The sequence below is a fragment of the Peromyscus eremicus genome, chromosome 3 (genome assembly GCF_949786415.1).
Source record: "Peromyscus eremicus chromosome 3, PerEre_H2_v1, whole genome shotgun sequence".
NCBI lineage: Eukaryota > Metazoa > Chordata > Mammalia > Rodentia > Cricetidae > Peromyscus > Peromyscus eremicus.
Genome location: NC_081418.1, coordinates 68822499 through 68837403, shown reverse-complemented (window position 1 = coordinate 68837403; position 14905 = coordinate 68822499). Strand labels below are relative to the sequence as shown.

Sequence of the window (14905 nt, the reverse complement as noted above, 5' to 3'; positions counted from 1 at the left end):
CCAAAATAGTTTCACTGTCTAAGTGGATTCATCCATCTAAGAAAACATCCTATTGGAGCTGGGGAGACGGTTCAGAGGTTAAGAGACCATGCTGCCCTTCCAGAGGACCTGAGTTCAGTTGCTAGCATCCACATCTAGTGACTCACAACTTCTTGTAACTCCAGCTCCAAAGGACCCAACATCCACTTCTGGCCCTGTGGATATGCACACATACAACATGTGCTCACACATGACACTCCCACAGACACACATGAACACATAAATAAGATTTTAAGAAGAAAACATGCTGTTAATGCCACAATATTTCTAAACAATCCACTGACTATAACTCTACATAAGTCAACACGTATCCACAAAATAAAGTCCATTGAGTAGTTGCCCATATGATGTCAGACCCTGGGTTGGTCCTCCCTTTCCTGTTAGAGCTTTGGTTCTCAACTTTTCTAATGCTGTGACCCTTTAATACAGCTCCCCATGTCGTGACCCCCAACCATAAAATTATTTTCATTGCTACTTCATGACTATAATTTTGCTGTGAATCATAATATAAATATCTGATATGCAGGATCTCTGATATGTGAACACCCCCCACCCCCCACCCCACCCCCACCCCCGGGGGGTTCACGTCCCACAGGTTAAGAACCACTGTGTTAGATGAAAATTATACTTGACTAGTTCTGAAGAGAAGGAGAGATGGAAGTTGACTGCAGAAAAGCAGCACAGCAGGCATCTCCATAGCCAGAGCAGCCCTGGGCAGAAAGGACTTGAGTATTCATGCTTTTTCTGGGAAAGCTTTTGGGCATTCATGATATATCTGGTAAAGAGAAGAAACTTCCAGAGCACATATTACTTTTTACACACAGCTCAAAATATACCTAGATTTGTGTTACAGCTCCCTCTAGCAGAGATCTGACTATGGTAGTGAATTTCAGTGAAGTATATTGAGACTCAAGGATAATCCATGGCAGACTGATCTCCATCTTGTTGGTTACTGGTCTTAACCAGCTTGCTTGCTCCCATGTTGTTGTTCCACCCCGACCCTCAGTCCCTCTTTCTGTAATCCACTCATGAGTAGCTGCTGTGTGTCTGCTTGGTGTTCCTGCTCACCTTTGGGGCAGCTCTGGTTTGGGGCATACCCCACCTTTTCTCTCAGGCAGTTGGAAAAAGAAAACAGCAGACAAGGAGGCTGTGAACTATTAGCCACACATCTGGAGCCGAGCTCATGGTGACTGGCACCCGAGTGATCATACCACGTAAACAAATACACTGAAGATCTTATATGGAAGATCCTCCACCAACTTTTCCCCTTTTCCCTTTTTCACACGCCATTTCACTAACCTCTGAGACCCCACTGAGTATCCACTTTGGGGGCTGGTAACTGAGACAAGAGGCGCCCACCTAAGTCCAAGTTCATACAGCATGAACACTTGTATATGAAAATGGAGCCTTCTCATTGCAAATTCAGCTACTTACCTCAGCCCTTCTCTGAACTATGTAGCTTCCCAGAAAGTGACTTTCTGTAGGAATTGCCCAACCAGATGGCTGTGACACTTACGAATAGTTTCTCATAATTCCAGGGGACAGTCAGGGAAAAGCAATATCCATGGAAATGCCATGCCCATGAGATGCCCCTGATGGGTATTCCTAAGCAGGCCAAGTGCTTCTCATGTGTTCACCTTCTAAGGTCTTGACAGCAGCTTCTGTGAGATCTTGGGATCATGTCTGGTTTGTAATAAGGGACCCAAGTGCAGAAAGGGTAAATTTTTCAAGGCTCAGAAAACCAAGCAAATCAAATTAGGAATATGCCTCCAGATTCTGTTTTTCAACACCCAGGCAGTGTTGCATGTATACTGCATATAAACCATAACCAAAACTCCAAGAGATCCTAGATTCTATTTCTTTTCTCCTATTATTAAACTTCTTCCAACTAGGTAGTGGTGGTGCATGCCTTTAATCCCAGCACTTGGGAGGCAGAGGCAGGTGGATCTCTGTGAATTTGAGGTCTACAGAGAGTTCCGAGACAGCCAGCCCTACACACACACACACACACACACACACACACACACACACACTCTTTCTCTCTCTCTCTCTTGAAAAAAAAAAACAGAAAAGTAAAATAAGCATCTTCCAGTTTATGGGGAGAATTATACCACATCTCATTAGCGATGTTAGCAAATTTAGTTTGCTTTCAGAGAAGGCGAAACAGGACAACTCAAAAGCCATTTGTAGTTTTAGACCACAGCATCTCATAAACAGCAGTTCTTTGTTTTGTCCATTGGTTTTTACATGGATGTCAAATTAACAATGAAACCCTAGGTGAGGAGCAGCTATCGTTGTTCCCAGTCCAGAGAAAGCTGGGGGGTTGAGGGGCAGGGAGTTTCCAGGGTAGGTCTGCCTTCCAAACTCGGGCTGTACTGGAGCCCTTAGAACTGTTTTATTCTTAGCATCAACAACGAAAAAGACCATGTCTTAATTTACTTGTGGCTAAACTAAATAAAAAGTAATGGCTTCACTGTGACTTCCGAGGGTGATTGCTGGACCCCAAGTAAGCCAGTACTTACACTCTGGTAAAGCTGACCATGTGTATACTCCACAGTGCTGAAGAAAATAGCCAGCGTTTGTTCAGAAAAATGGTGTCTCAGGGTTTGTGATTCCTGTTGCCTAGCCTTGGTGCTTGGATTTCACTTAAGTGATTAAATGTAGGGTGAAATGCTGCTTTTATAAAAAGTAAGAGAAAGGGGAGGCAGGGAGGGAGGGAAAGTGAGGCTGGAGGAAATCCTAAGTATTGTCTACAGAACAGCCTCTGGTCTCTGGATGGCGCCCTCTAGAAGGTCGCGCACACAGGCCTGTAGGCTGTCTGGTTCCTGGGCAGCACATGGCCTGGGATCAGGGTCATCCTGCATCCTCTGCCTCCTGTGTTGCTTGCTGACTCTTCTCCCAGTTCCCAGAAGAAGCTGCTGGCTCTGGCTGTGCTTGTGTCTGTCATCTTTCTTCTTGGCCGGCACGTACCCATCAATCCCACACAAATGGAAGCGTGCACTTTGCTCAGCCACCCTTAAAACGGAAGACTTTTAAGGATCTATTTTTTATTTGTTAATTATGGGGGTGCGTGGGTGGTGTAGACATGTGAGTTCAGGTGCTTGCCAGAGAACCTTAGAGGTTGTGAGCTGCCTAGTGTAGGTGATGGGAGTTGAATGTAGGTCCTCTGTGATAGCAGACATGCTCTTAACCGCTCGGCCATCCTTCCGTGATAAAACTGAATTTTTAACAATAAAAGAATACCAAGTTGGGGGCTGGAGAGATGGTTAAGAGCACTAGCTGCTCTTCCAAAGGTCCTGAGTTTAATTCCCAGCAACCACATGATGGCTCACAACCATGTGCAATGAGATCTGGTGCCCTCTTCTGGCCTGCAGGCATACATGCAGACAGAACACTATACTAAATAAATAAATCTTTAAAAAAAAAAAGAAAACTAAGTTGGGTCTTTTTCGTGAGTATTTATAATACTTTGTATCTACAAAATAATTATCAGTAATATATTGTTACAAATTATATGTTACATATGTATATATGATACAATTATTGAATAATGATCAAGAGAAATTTTATATTATGCCTTCTCTAGATCAGAAAACTTGAAGTACACTTTTCCATGTACTGTTGTTATAATGTCTAAGTAAAGAAGAGCAAGAAGGAATTACCCAGGAAAAGTTATTGCAGAGGTTGGAGGGCTAGCTCAGTGGCGGGAGGCTGGCATGGAATGTGTGAAGCCCAGGCTTTGTTCCTCAGTTCCACACAGAGAGAAACAGAAAGCAAAGAGAAAGAGAAAGGCTGTTTTTTTCCCTGTCTTGTCATCCTTCTAGCCTTCCTCTTTTCCCCCTGTCTTATAGGCAGAATTGGCTAAGTCTGAGAGGAAGAGGCGTGCCTCTTCCTTCTTATCCACAGATTGTCTCAGAGCTACTCAAAGATCTGTCCACATAAGTTTGTGAAGAAATAATGCCTCTGCAGTAGCAAGCCTGTTGGTAGATGTTGTGGACTTGATTGCTGGTCCTTGCAGAGGATGCCCACAGTGGAGGCGAGTGCAGGATAACACACACACACACACACACACACACACATACACACACACACACACACACACATCTGCACGCACACACCCTGTGGGCACAGCAAGGCTCTGGGGTGGAGCAGCTTTCCCCTGCTGCTGCCTTCAGTTCACTATTTTGCATTAACATTTTAGTGGCAGCATGCTTTTAAATTTTTTTTACTATTTTTTAAAATTACATGTACGTGTGTGGGCTTCTGCACAATGAATACAGTGCCCAAGGAGGCCAGAAGAGGACATCAGATCCCCTGGAGCAGGAGTCATGGGCTTTTATGAGCAGCCTGAAATCAATGCCAGGAATCAAACTTTGGAAGAACAGTATTCACTCCTGACTGCTGAGCCCTCTCCAGCCCTAATAGCAGCATGTTAAAAGGCCCCAGTTCACTTGATACTGCAAAGTTTTATAAAGTTTATCAGTCTCTCCAGGGCTTTGGGTCAAGCAAAAGAGGACTCTGGGATGGAAATAAACAGGATTGTTCAAAGCTTTTTAAAAACCTTTCTGAAGTTGGTTTTACTTAAGTGTTCACGTTTTCTCTTTATTGAAATGACTTGCTAGGCCCTAGGTCACAAGAAAAGACCATTCCATTTATGAAGGAGCTATGACGAGCTGCAGTCATGCTTGCTGAGCTCAAGTCTTATTTCATTGGCTAGTCGTGTTAACCAAGTAGCTGCTAAAACCAGAAGACCCAGTCCTGGCTTTCCCGGCAGATGTGACTCTGAACACCATCATTATGTGGAGACCTGTGATGGCTAGATCTTTGACCCACAGACCACACAGGATCACGTGCTGAGCTGGTTCCCAGAGCCTTGGGGGCACTGCCCCATGCATGGCTCTGCTGACTCACTGGCTCTGCGGCATCCTTGGCATGCCCGAAGTCTTATCGTCTGGGAATGAGTTGCTTAAAGCAGCACAGCATGTCAGAAGCTCTTCTCAAAGGCACCCAGTTCCACAGAATTGCTCTTTGTGGCAGTGCCCACAGGGCCACTCAAAAGGCCGAACAAAGCTTACAGCTTCAAGGGAAACCCAGTGGCCTTGATGCTTTCTGAGGGGTTGGAGCCTTGAGTTTCTTTGTGAACGTCCTCAGTGGAGGAAGGCAGGTTATAATCTGAAACTCCGTTTCCATCTGCTAACTGCAGGGAGTATCTCCCATGCCTCCTCCTGTTGGAAGGGTACCCCCAACTGCTTGATTCCTCTCCAGAGCCAAGGCAGAGAAATCAAGAGGACAATGTATTCCTAGACAGCCCCAGGGCATCGTTTCTAGTGAGAGGACTGGGCTCTTGGCATTTCGGCCCCTCTAACCACAGTCCTCCATGTCAGCAGGCAGGAGAACCAGGGCTGGGACTCTGCAGCAGGGCAGCCTCCTGACGGGGCGCTGCTCAGACTTCCTACGGTCCCATAAAACCCAGTTCTTGAAAATCTGAAAAATTCTTTCAGATTTTTCCAAGAAACACCATAGTTTCAAGTGGTCACTTCCATTTCAGGGGCCTCCAGTGTCACTGAGAGCCAAGTGACGCCCTCCCCAACCCCCTGAAGAACAGGTGAGAGTGTTCTGGCCGGTGAGTGGGATGGCAGTGGAGTGTCTGCCCAGGTTTCAGAAAATACTGTGCGTGCATTCCCGAGTTTGTGGCTGCAGCTGATCTCCCTGGAGCAGCAGCTACATTTCCCCTGCGTTACATTCGCGGTTCATATTTAACCTCCCCGCCCGAGTGAGCACTGTGGTCTGCGGACTTAAAAGGTTTCTAATGGAGTCTTGAAAATTTACTTAAGAAATATGTACTTCCCCTCACAATAACAAATATTACTACAAATGACTGTGTTCAATTATGGTCACTTGGGCATTTCTGATTTGTAGGAAAATTAAAATTAATCTTACAGCAGCTTCAGTTTCAAAATCAAAACATTGCTTTGCTGACCGCAGACTTCCAGGCTGTTAGTCAACAGTGAATGAAGTCTCCAGTGACTACTTTTTCTTTAAAAAACATTCAGTTTCTCTATGTGTAATATATATATATATGTATATATGTATATATATATGTATATATATGTATATATATGAAAGAAAAATCCTGAAAAAAATCAACTGTATTTGGATCTGGGTAATATTTCTCTTGGGAAAACAAGTTATAAAAGAAACTTCAAAGTTTCTGGTAATGTTGGGCACATGGATCATAATTTTATTATTCTTTAAACTTTTCAAATAAATTCATTTACTTGTTTGCCTGTATCCTGTAATTTAAAAATCATTTTAAAAATGCTACAAATTCATAGAAAAATATGTTGAGATGTATTCCTTTTTATAATGCTAAAAAGAAAAGGATTGTCTCTCCCTCATCCCTTCCCTGACTAGTTCCTTCAGTGAGTAGGCAAGGAGCCTGATTCGAATGCTTTTTTCCACATTAAAAATAAGATTACAAGGACTATTGACTAATGTTTAGTAGCTAATTCCTGAAGAGGAACAAGTCCTGAATGGTAACATTTGTCCATTTCTATAACTATGCCTACTGCGGCAGTTCCAAGCTACCACTGGGGTGCTACAGAATACCGAGATACTGTGGTGTCTTTTCACCCAATAGGCTCAGCATTAATGTGAGTAACCTTGAGGTCCTAGGTCAGAGTAAAATGAAGTAGGGTAATTAAGAACCAATGAACCTTTGTTTTTAATACATTTTATTTAATAATAAGTTTACATAATTTAACATTAATAATAGTTGTATTTCATAGCCCATTTATAAAGTCCCTGAAATAAAATGGTTTGCCCTTACAAGCCAGCGTGATCTGGTTCCAGTACCTGCCGCAGCTGGTACCACTGCAGAGCAGAGGGAAATGGGGAAGGAAGACCCAGCCAATTCTCTAGGATATACTCTGAAGACAGAAGAGCAGGGTCTCCAGGAGCTAGTCAGTTGCCACTGCAGTGGTTGGCTGAGACTTCCAGGACTCCCCTCTGACCACCCACCAGGTACCATCACACTTACATCTGTAAGCTCCAGGGGGGTCTCTGTGCATCCCCAGACCAAACTCTTGAGAACTTTGTGGCACATCTTCAAAGCCGAAGCCACCAAGCAGTTCTCCATAGGAGCCACTGAATCAGTCTCACATCTTGACCAGCTTTCGTGTCAGCTCAGCCACTCCCCAATCCCAGTGGCCTTGAGCAGGTCATCCCACTCATCAGTAACTGGGAAAAGTGAGTGTATGAAACTGGGGATAGGACTTCACCACAGTTTCTGCCAGTTCTGAATTCTTCCTGTCTGCTGTGATCACTGAGCACCTCTGATGGTGTCCACCCCTGAGGCAGGCTCCTCTCCCAGAGGACCTTGACATCCTCAGCTCCTTTCCATTACAGAATGGGAGTGTTTCCAGCCGGCAGTGGAAAGGGCATGTTTGTGGGATGCCAGGGTATGTCCATGTGAGGCTGGCTTGGGGCTGCCCTCCTGGTTACAGCTCCGACAGTGAGCCTTCCATGCTTGCCGGAAACCACCCTTCTTCATCGCCCTGTCTTCTAGCTGGCATCCCCCGTGGGTCCTCGTTTTGGGGAACATGCCCACCTCTTGATTCACAAGCATATTGATGGAACATGACTTAAAGCTTTAGAGTTTAGTAAGTCTCAAGTCTTCACATAGAGAAAGACTTAGGAGACCAACAAAAGAGGATTGCCAGTTCAAGGCCAGCCCAAGCTCTGTAGCTAGACACTGTCAACCCTTTCCCCAAAACAAGTAACACAAAAGTTAATACGGGGAAGGAGGATGAAGGCCTAGACCCACTGTGCTTGGGAAATGGCCATTTTAACCGGAACTCATGCTGGTGTGGCATTCCTGTGTGTGTGTGTGCTTGTGTATCGGTTGCTGGAAGTGTGTTATGCAGCTGTGTGTTTTGTGTGTCAGTTTTGCCATGACTTATGGCTGGGGAAGACTAAGGGGAAGGAGGGTGGGCAGTGATTCTCAGTGAGCATGTTTCTTGTTGGTGCTTTTAACGGGAGTGCCGTGTTCTCACTTGGAGAAAGTCCTTAGAAAAAGCAAGCTGAAGATAAATTGTCCCCTGTACCCCAACCAAACCCTACGGGTGTGACTGTGTGGGAAAGAAGGAACTAGGCCGCAGTTGCTTAGTAGCTGAGCTAAGAAGGCTATTTACTCTTAGAGTAACCATGACTTGTTGATGCCTTTTCCTTCTGTTTTTATTTATGGGGTATTGATTCATTTTAACCAAAGAGAAAGTGGTGAAGACCCTCTTGCATTCTGGCCAGTTTCTATCTGATACAATATGCCCTCTCGAGACTCACTTCCATCACTCCACGGGTGGGATTTCTGCTCACTCAAGTTCTTTTAGAACCAACTCAAAGAATTTGTCATTGAGAGAGGCTGACCAGGTACTAAGACAAACCGCGCTGTGGCACTTTGTAGAATACCAGTTTCTACTTTTGAGTCACCTGCTGTATGACAGTGACAGGCAGGTCCCCACATTCAGTCCTCACAAAGACCTCTGCAGTGGCTGTGGTCCACTATCAAGTCTGAGTCTGCTGCAGGTCAGACAGCACTGACAGGAGATGGCCTGCCGATGGAGGCCCCACCCCCAGTCCAGCCGAGGTACCCCCGTCTCACAAGGATGCCTGGTTGCAAATCCCCAGTCAGAGTACCAGACCTCCCGTGAGTATATACAATGGTGATGTAGGACAAGGCTCCGAGTTAACTCTTAAGAGTATTGACATGTCAGCTTAGCTGGTTTCCAGTTAAACAAAGATCAAATTCTTCTATAGAAAGATGTCTCTTTATCAGCAGTCTTTCCAGATTGAGCATCCCCAACTCCAAATGCTCCAAAATCTCTAAACGTCAGACTTCCTTATTAGTGATATTCAGTTGATAATGTCTATGCAAATAGTCTAAAATTCAAAACCCTTTTAAATTTTCTGGTCTCAATCTCATCCACTAAGAGCTGTCAGCCTGTGTTCTCATTCTACAGAGAATAAGGCTAAAGTTTGGGAGATTTGTCACTTTGCCTCAAGTCACATACATAGTAAGTAATCCAGTAGGGTTAACCCTGCCCTTCTGACTCCAAATATCACACTCTTCACAAAAGGACAAGCTGCCCACTTGGTTCTGCCCAATGAAATACTTGTGTTTATCTTACTATGTGAATTACCCGCCACTGAGGACAATTGGTCTTCCTGGAAGAAGCTGTATAGTTCAGCTGTGATTTTGTCCACTCTCTGGCACACAGTACACCCCAATGTGAGACACTTGGCACTGTGCCAGTTAGTGGTTCTACTTGAAATAAGAAAAGGAAGCCACAGTTCATTGCCTTCTTTTTTTCTTCTGATCACCTGTAATTTTTTTTTAATTTTTATTTTGCAATACAATTCAGTTCTACATATCAGCCACGGATTCCCTTGTTCTCCCCCCTCACCTTCCCCCCAGCCCGCCCCCCATTCCCATCTCCTCCAGGGCAAAGCCTTCCCCGCAGACTGAGATCAACCTGGTGGACTCAGTCCAGGTAGGTCCAGTCCCCCCCAGGCCGAGCCTAGGGACCCTGCATAGGCCCCAGGTTTCAAACAGCCAACTCATGCACTGAGCACAGGACCCAGTCCCACTGCCTGGATGCCTCCCAAACAGATCAGGCCAATCAACTGTCTCACCCACTCAGAGGGCCTGATCCAATTGGGGACCCCTCAGCCATTGGTTCATAATTCATGTGTTTCCGTTCGTTTGGCTATTTGTCCCTGTGCTTTATCCAACCTTGGTCTCAACAATTCTTGCTCATATAAACCCTCCTCATTAATTGAGCGAGCACCTGTATTTTGAGTAGAGGTTTGGAGGAGAGGAGGAAAGCAGTTGAAGAGCTGAAGAACCACATTTTCACCTGAGAATCAACCAGTTCGGGTTCCTGGGTACAAACAGTCCTCATTGCACTGAGGCTCCTTTCTCAGTCACGTCATCTTATAGCACCAGACCTAAGAACTCAGTCAAAGCGTGTAGCTTTATTCCTGTGCAGCGCAACACAGAAAGGTCACTTTGTATATCTGGATCTTGTTGCAGGAATCATTTAAGGAGTGGGCCATCTCTTTTGGGTTTTCCAACAGGATTTCTCTGTGTAACAGTCCTGGCTGCCCTGGAACTCACTTTGTAGACCAGGCAAGTTTTGAACTCACAGAGATCCACCTACCTCTGCCTCCTGAGTGCTGGGATGAAAGGTGTGTGCCACCACACATGGCTAGGAGTGAGCCATCTTTGGTCCAGATATAAAAGTAGGAATTTAAAGACACTGGCACAGTATTACTATTGTTTTGTTTGGTGTTTAATTGACTCTAAGAACCATCCATTAACTTCCAAAATTTGTAGCATTGTGAAGAAAAACACTCTGGAGTTTTGTAAACAGAACGAAGTGGATTTGGTGAGGTACCATGATGTAGTACAGTGCAGTTAGTTTACATGACTTGGTTTGAACTGGTCAGACTACAACTGATAGAGAAGACTTGAGAGGCACCGGAGTGTTCCACCTCACAGCCCAGGCAGACACAAGTGTCTGTTATCACCTGAATGCTTTCCTGTTCTCTAGTCACTCTGCTCATCATGGCCATGTCCATAAATGCAGCTGACAAAGTCTATCTGCCAATAATGTGGAAAGTGTTTGGTTTTTAGGTAAAGACTACCATTTCCAGATTGTCTTGCGTCTCATGCTACATGGACGTATGAAACATTAGATTATACAGGAATAAGAGAATGGACATTGGGAGAACACCTTTGAAATGTCCAGATGAGGCGAGCAGGGTGTAAGGCCTGCTTTCTGAGAAGGAAAAACAGAACTTAAGCAGGCCCGTGGGCAGGGTGGGGTGACCTTCCTCCTCCTCCTGCTCTCACGCCTCTTGACTGTGCTTGAGCTGTCCAGCTCAGCCGTTCTGCGCCATTGGCCTAGCAGAGCTTGGCAGTGTGCTCAGACTTCAGGTAACCAGAAGCATCTCAATGCCAATAACAGTATGAGAGTCTCGAAGAGTCTAGAAGAAAAAAATGTTTAGAGAGAACAGACAGAAATGAGACCGTGGCTGTGAAGCATCGGTCAGTGGTTTGAGCACTGACTATTGTAGGATGGACGCTCCCAGCTCAGGAATGGCCAGGGACTTACAGATAAATAGATGCGATTCCTCCAGGGGGGAGGAGAGAGAATCTCCCACGAGAAAAGCTATTAAAACCGGAAGACATTGAGGTTATTATGGATCTGTATCAAGGTTTCCTGGCAAAACTATGGCCCAATTTGGAGGGCACTCAAAAGCAACAAGCTAGGAAGATACTTCACTGCATAGGAAAGAGCAAGCTTTCATGAGACTTCCAATGGAACCAACCTGCCCCCACCAGTATTTTCCCCAGGGCAGAGCATCCATCAAACTCCACTGTCTCATGCCTTCCTCTGAGGCCTTGGCTGATCACCTGCAACTATCATTTCAGATTCATGACAGATGCTGCACGCAGAGAACAGGAGTCCCTGAAGAAGAAGATTCAGCCGAAGCTTTCACTGACCCTGTCCAGCTCTGTGTCTCGAGGCAATGTGTCCACGCCACCACGTCATAGCAGTGGAAGCCTTACTCCCCCTGTGACCCCACCCATCACTCCCTCCTCTTCATTCCGCAGCAGTACTCCAACAGGTAAGCCTCTTAGCTGGAGACTTGGACCCACAACTCTGACCTTTGTACTATATGTCCACTCATCTATTTGTTATCTTTAAGTAGTTATGGAGTATGTGCATGTCTATGGTGATGGTTGCTATGGGATAACGCTCTTGTACACTGCCAAGATTTGTCATTCGAATTGGTTTAATAAAATGCTGATTGGCCAGTAGCCAGACAGGAAGTATAGGCAGGGTGAACAGATTAGGAGAATTCTGGGAAGAGGAAGGGGAAATCAAGGGGTCTCCAGCCAGACATAAAGGAAGCAAAATGAGAATACTGTATTGAGAAAAGGTACCACGCCCCATGCCTAAACATAGATAAGAATTATGGTTTAATTTAAGTGTAAGAGCTAGTTAGTAATAAGCCTGAGCTACCAGCTGAGTATTTATAAGTAATATTAAGCTTCCAAGTCAGTTATTTGGGAAGTGGCTGCTGGATATTTGGGAACAGGCAGGCGGGAAAGAAACTTCCGCCTACAGATAGTTTTATAGGTTTTAAGACCTTACCGTTTTGTGTGAACTAGCAATCATGTTTCATCTGCTCGTTTTCTTGGCCTGACAAGGATAAGGCACCATGCCAGTTCACCCGTACACAGTGGGTGCTGGAACATTCTTTATACCTGTCTCCTTATTTTTGCTTATTCTTGAAATTTTTCATAATAAAATGAGGAACAAAAGCATACACCTTTTACATGTCAGACACTGAACTATAGAAGTGAGCAGGCCCTGTCTCAGTCTTACACCTGGTAGAAGATGTTGGCATCTTCTCAAGTGTGGTGGTGATTAAACACTGAAGTAGGGTCAAAGCCGAAGATAAAAATACCAACTCAATCCCTGCATAAAGCAGACTGTGGGATGGGAAACTTGGGTCCCTGACAATTGAGTTTCTTAGGACATCTTTCCCAGATTCATTTGTTTCCCATACCATCCTTCTAAACTCACACCAGGGTGAGAGCATCCCAGAGCACTGCAGTCCCCAAGCTGATCATATGCCTCACTTCAGGGCAGGGGTGTAAATAAGGAGTGGGGGCTGGGAAGGACCTTCTTTGTCTTATCTGAGAAGCAGGGGGCAGATTCTCTCCTCTCCCATTGTAGGAATATGGGCTATCATTAATTAAAGAAGAACCCAAGTAAGTACATTGTTCTTATCTAGAACTGGGTGATGTGAGCACCTCCAGAGTCGCTAACAATGGAAGAAGAGGCTTGTGGAAAGACAGTGGAGTCAGTAAGGCACAGTAGGGGAGGAAGGAGTGTCCCTGGAAAAGAGGGAAAGAAGTGTGCTCCACTGTACAGCAGCTTCATGTGGGAAAGCCTGCGTGTCCCACAGCAGGCCACACTACCACACTGCCACGCTGAGGTGGTGGCAGAACCTACATCACCATGGCTCTTTAGAGATTCTGGGCAATTCTGAGAGAAAAGATAAGCCATTTCAGAGGGCACCAGCATCTCCTTAGCATCACCTCCTTGACTGAGATGTATAGGTCCCATATTTCCCCTTTCTCCATCTCCTATCAAGGGAGGTGGCCAGAGTTGTACTTCTCAAAATACATTTTGCACATTAATTAATTAATTCACAAAATATTGGGGTAAAGGACCCTCCAGTGTCTGGGAAGATGCTAGGTTCAACAAAATTAAAGGAGAATCCTTAGTGTGAGGCTTAATATGCATGATTATACTCCAAGGAAAGACCCTGGACAGTTCCCAGTCTTAATGGCTGTAATTAGGGGATCTTTCTGGGGTCACTTCCATCTCATGAGAGATGGATATCCTTCGTTTATCCACACTTTGAACACAGGAAAGGTGGAGCAAGCAAGGGACCAGAATTTCCTCGGAGTTCTTTCTTCAGAAACGCTATTAGCTTAAGCAAGTCACAAAGTGCTCTGGATTGCCAAGTGTTAGAGGATTAGTCTCCCAGCATTGTTGGGATGTTTTGGGTCATGGGGGGGTGACCTCAGGATCCTCCTACTTTCTGTTTTGTGAACAGTGGCTTCCAGAATCTTTGCTTGGTGTTTTCCATGTAAGTCTGAAGAGCAGAATGGGGCATTGAAAGTGCTGGGTCCTCTTCTCTGTGGTCCTCTATAGTATTTATTCATATGGAATATGAGTTGTAGGGGCAAGCAGTCTCCAGCAGAATGTGTTTCATACTTGAGGTAATGAGGACTGACTCATGGCCAACACCAGATAAACAGGACTGCCCCAATTAGTAACAGGCACCGTGAGCCCTCTGAATATCAGCACAGTTTGAAGTGAGAGTTTATTATTTTTCATGTAAGAATGTTCGGAAGAAATGGAATCATTTCTTTTCCTTCAGTCATAAAGAAATTTTTATAACACCCTGTCCATTTTAGCAATTTCCCACCAAAAGAATTAATTTATGTCCTGGGAAAGATGTATCATTTTCAGTCTGTCAGAATCACCGTTAAGTTATTTGCTGCTTGAAGAACATTCCACATAAACATCAAAAATCAGCAGGGGAAATGGTTCCTTAAACCCCTGGCCTGCCCAGCGTCGACTGTGGGTGTTTTCCACTGTTCTGAATGTTATTTTACCTGTAGTTAGGGAGGTCGGCCTTTCTGCTTGGCGCATGTGGTTCTAGTCATTTTCACTGCCAGGTTATAAATAACTTCCCACAGCTCTGCCTCCTGAATTCACCCCTCAGCTTCCATACTCACAGTATATCCCTGAGTGGGAGGAGTGGTCACTTTGTAGAGCATTTCATTTATAAATATTTTTAAGCTATGCTCTCTGAACAGCCTGGAGCTTCCCTCTTCAAATGTTTTTAGGTGGTTTTGGCAGTGACATTTGCTTTGCAGTCTCTCGGAGAATCCGCCACTACATGAACAGGTGGGCATGGCATGTCTCATCAAGAGTGAACACTTCGTTATTCAGGCCTTGACCCACAGGCCCAAGTTGAAATCATAGAGATGGGGAAATATTAAGATGATCACAATTCAGTTCTCTGAAACAAAAGTGTCAGACATTTTCCATCCTTGTCCTTTAGAAATGGCAGTATCAGAATAATTCCTAAGGGAGAGGCAGCTCACATTCATGTTTACTATTCATTTACTGTGTTTTTTCTGTGTGATTCTGTGCTCAGTTCTGACATCAGGCCCACAGGGAGAGCACTGCTACCCGACTGCGGGAGAAGGAGC

At 45.0% G+C, this 14905-nt stretch overlaps 1 protein-coding gene across 1 annotated transcript in view; it reads left to right on the top strand.

Moving 5' to 3' along the window:
* The window catches only part of Jazf1 (JAZF zinc finger 1), a 315105-nt gene that overhangs the window by 250379 nt on the left and 49821 nt on the right, over positions 1-14905 (top strand). The window contains exon 3 of the mRNA XM_059257860.1: positions 11534-11730. Within this exon, the coding sequence (XP_059113843.1) occupies positions 11534-11730 (197 nt within the window). The remainder of the gene's footprint in view (positions 1-11533; positions 11731-14905) is intronic.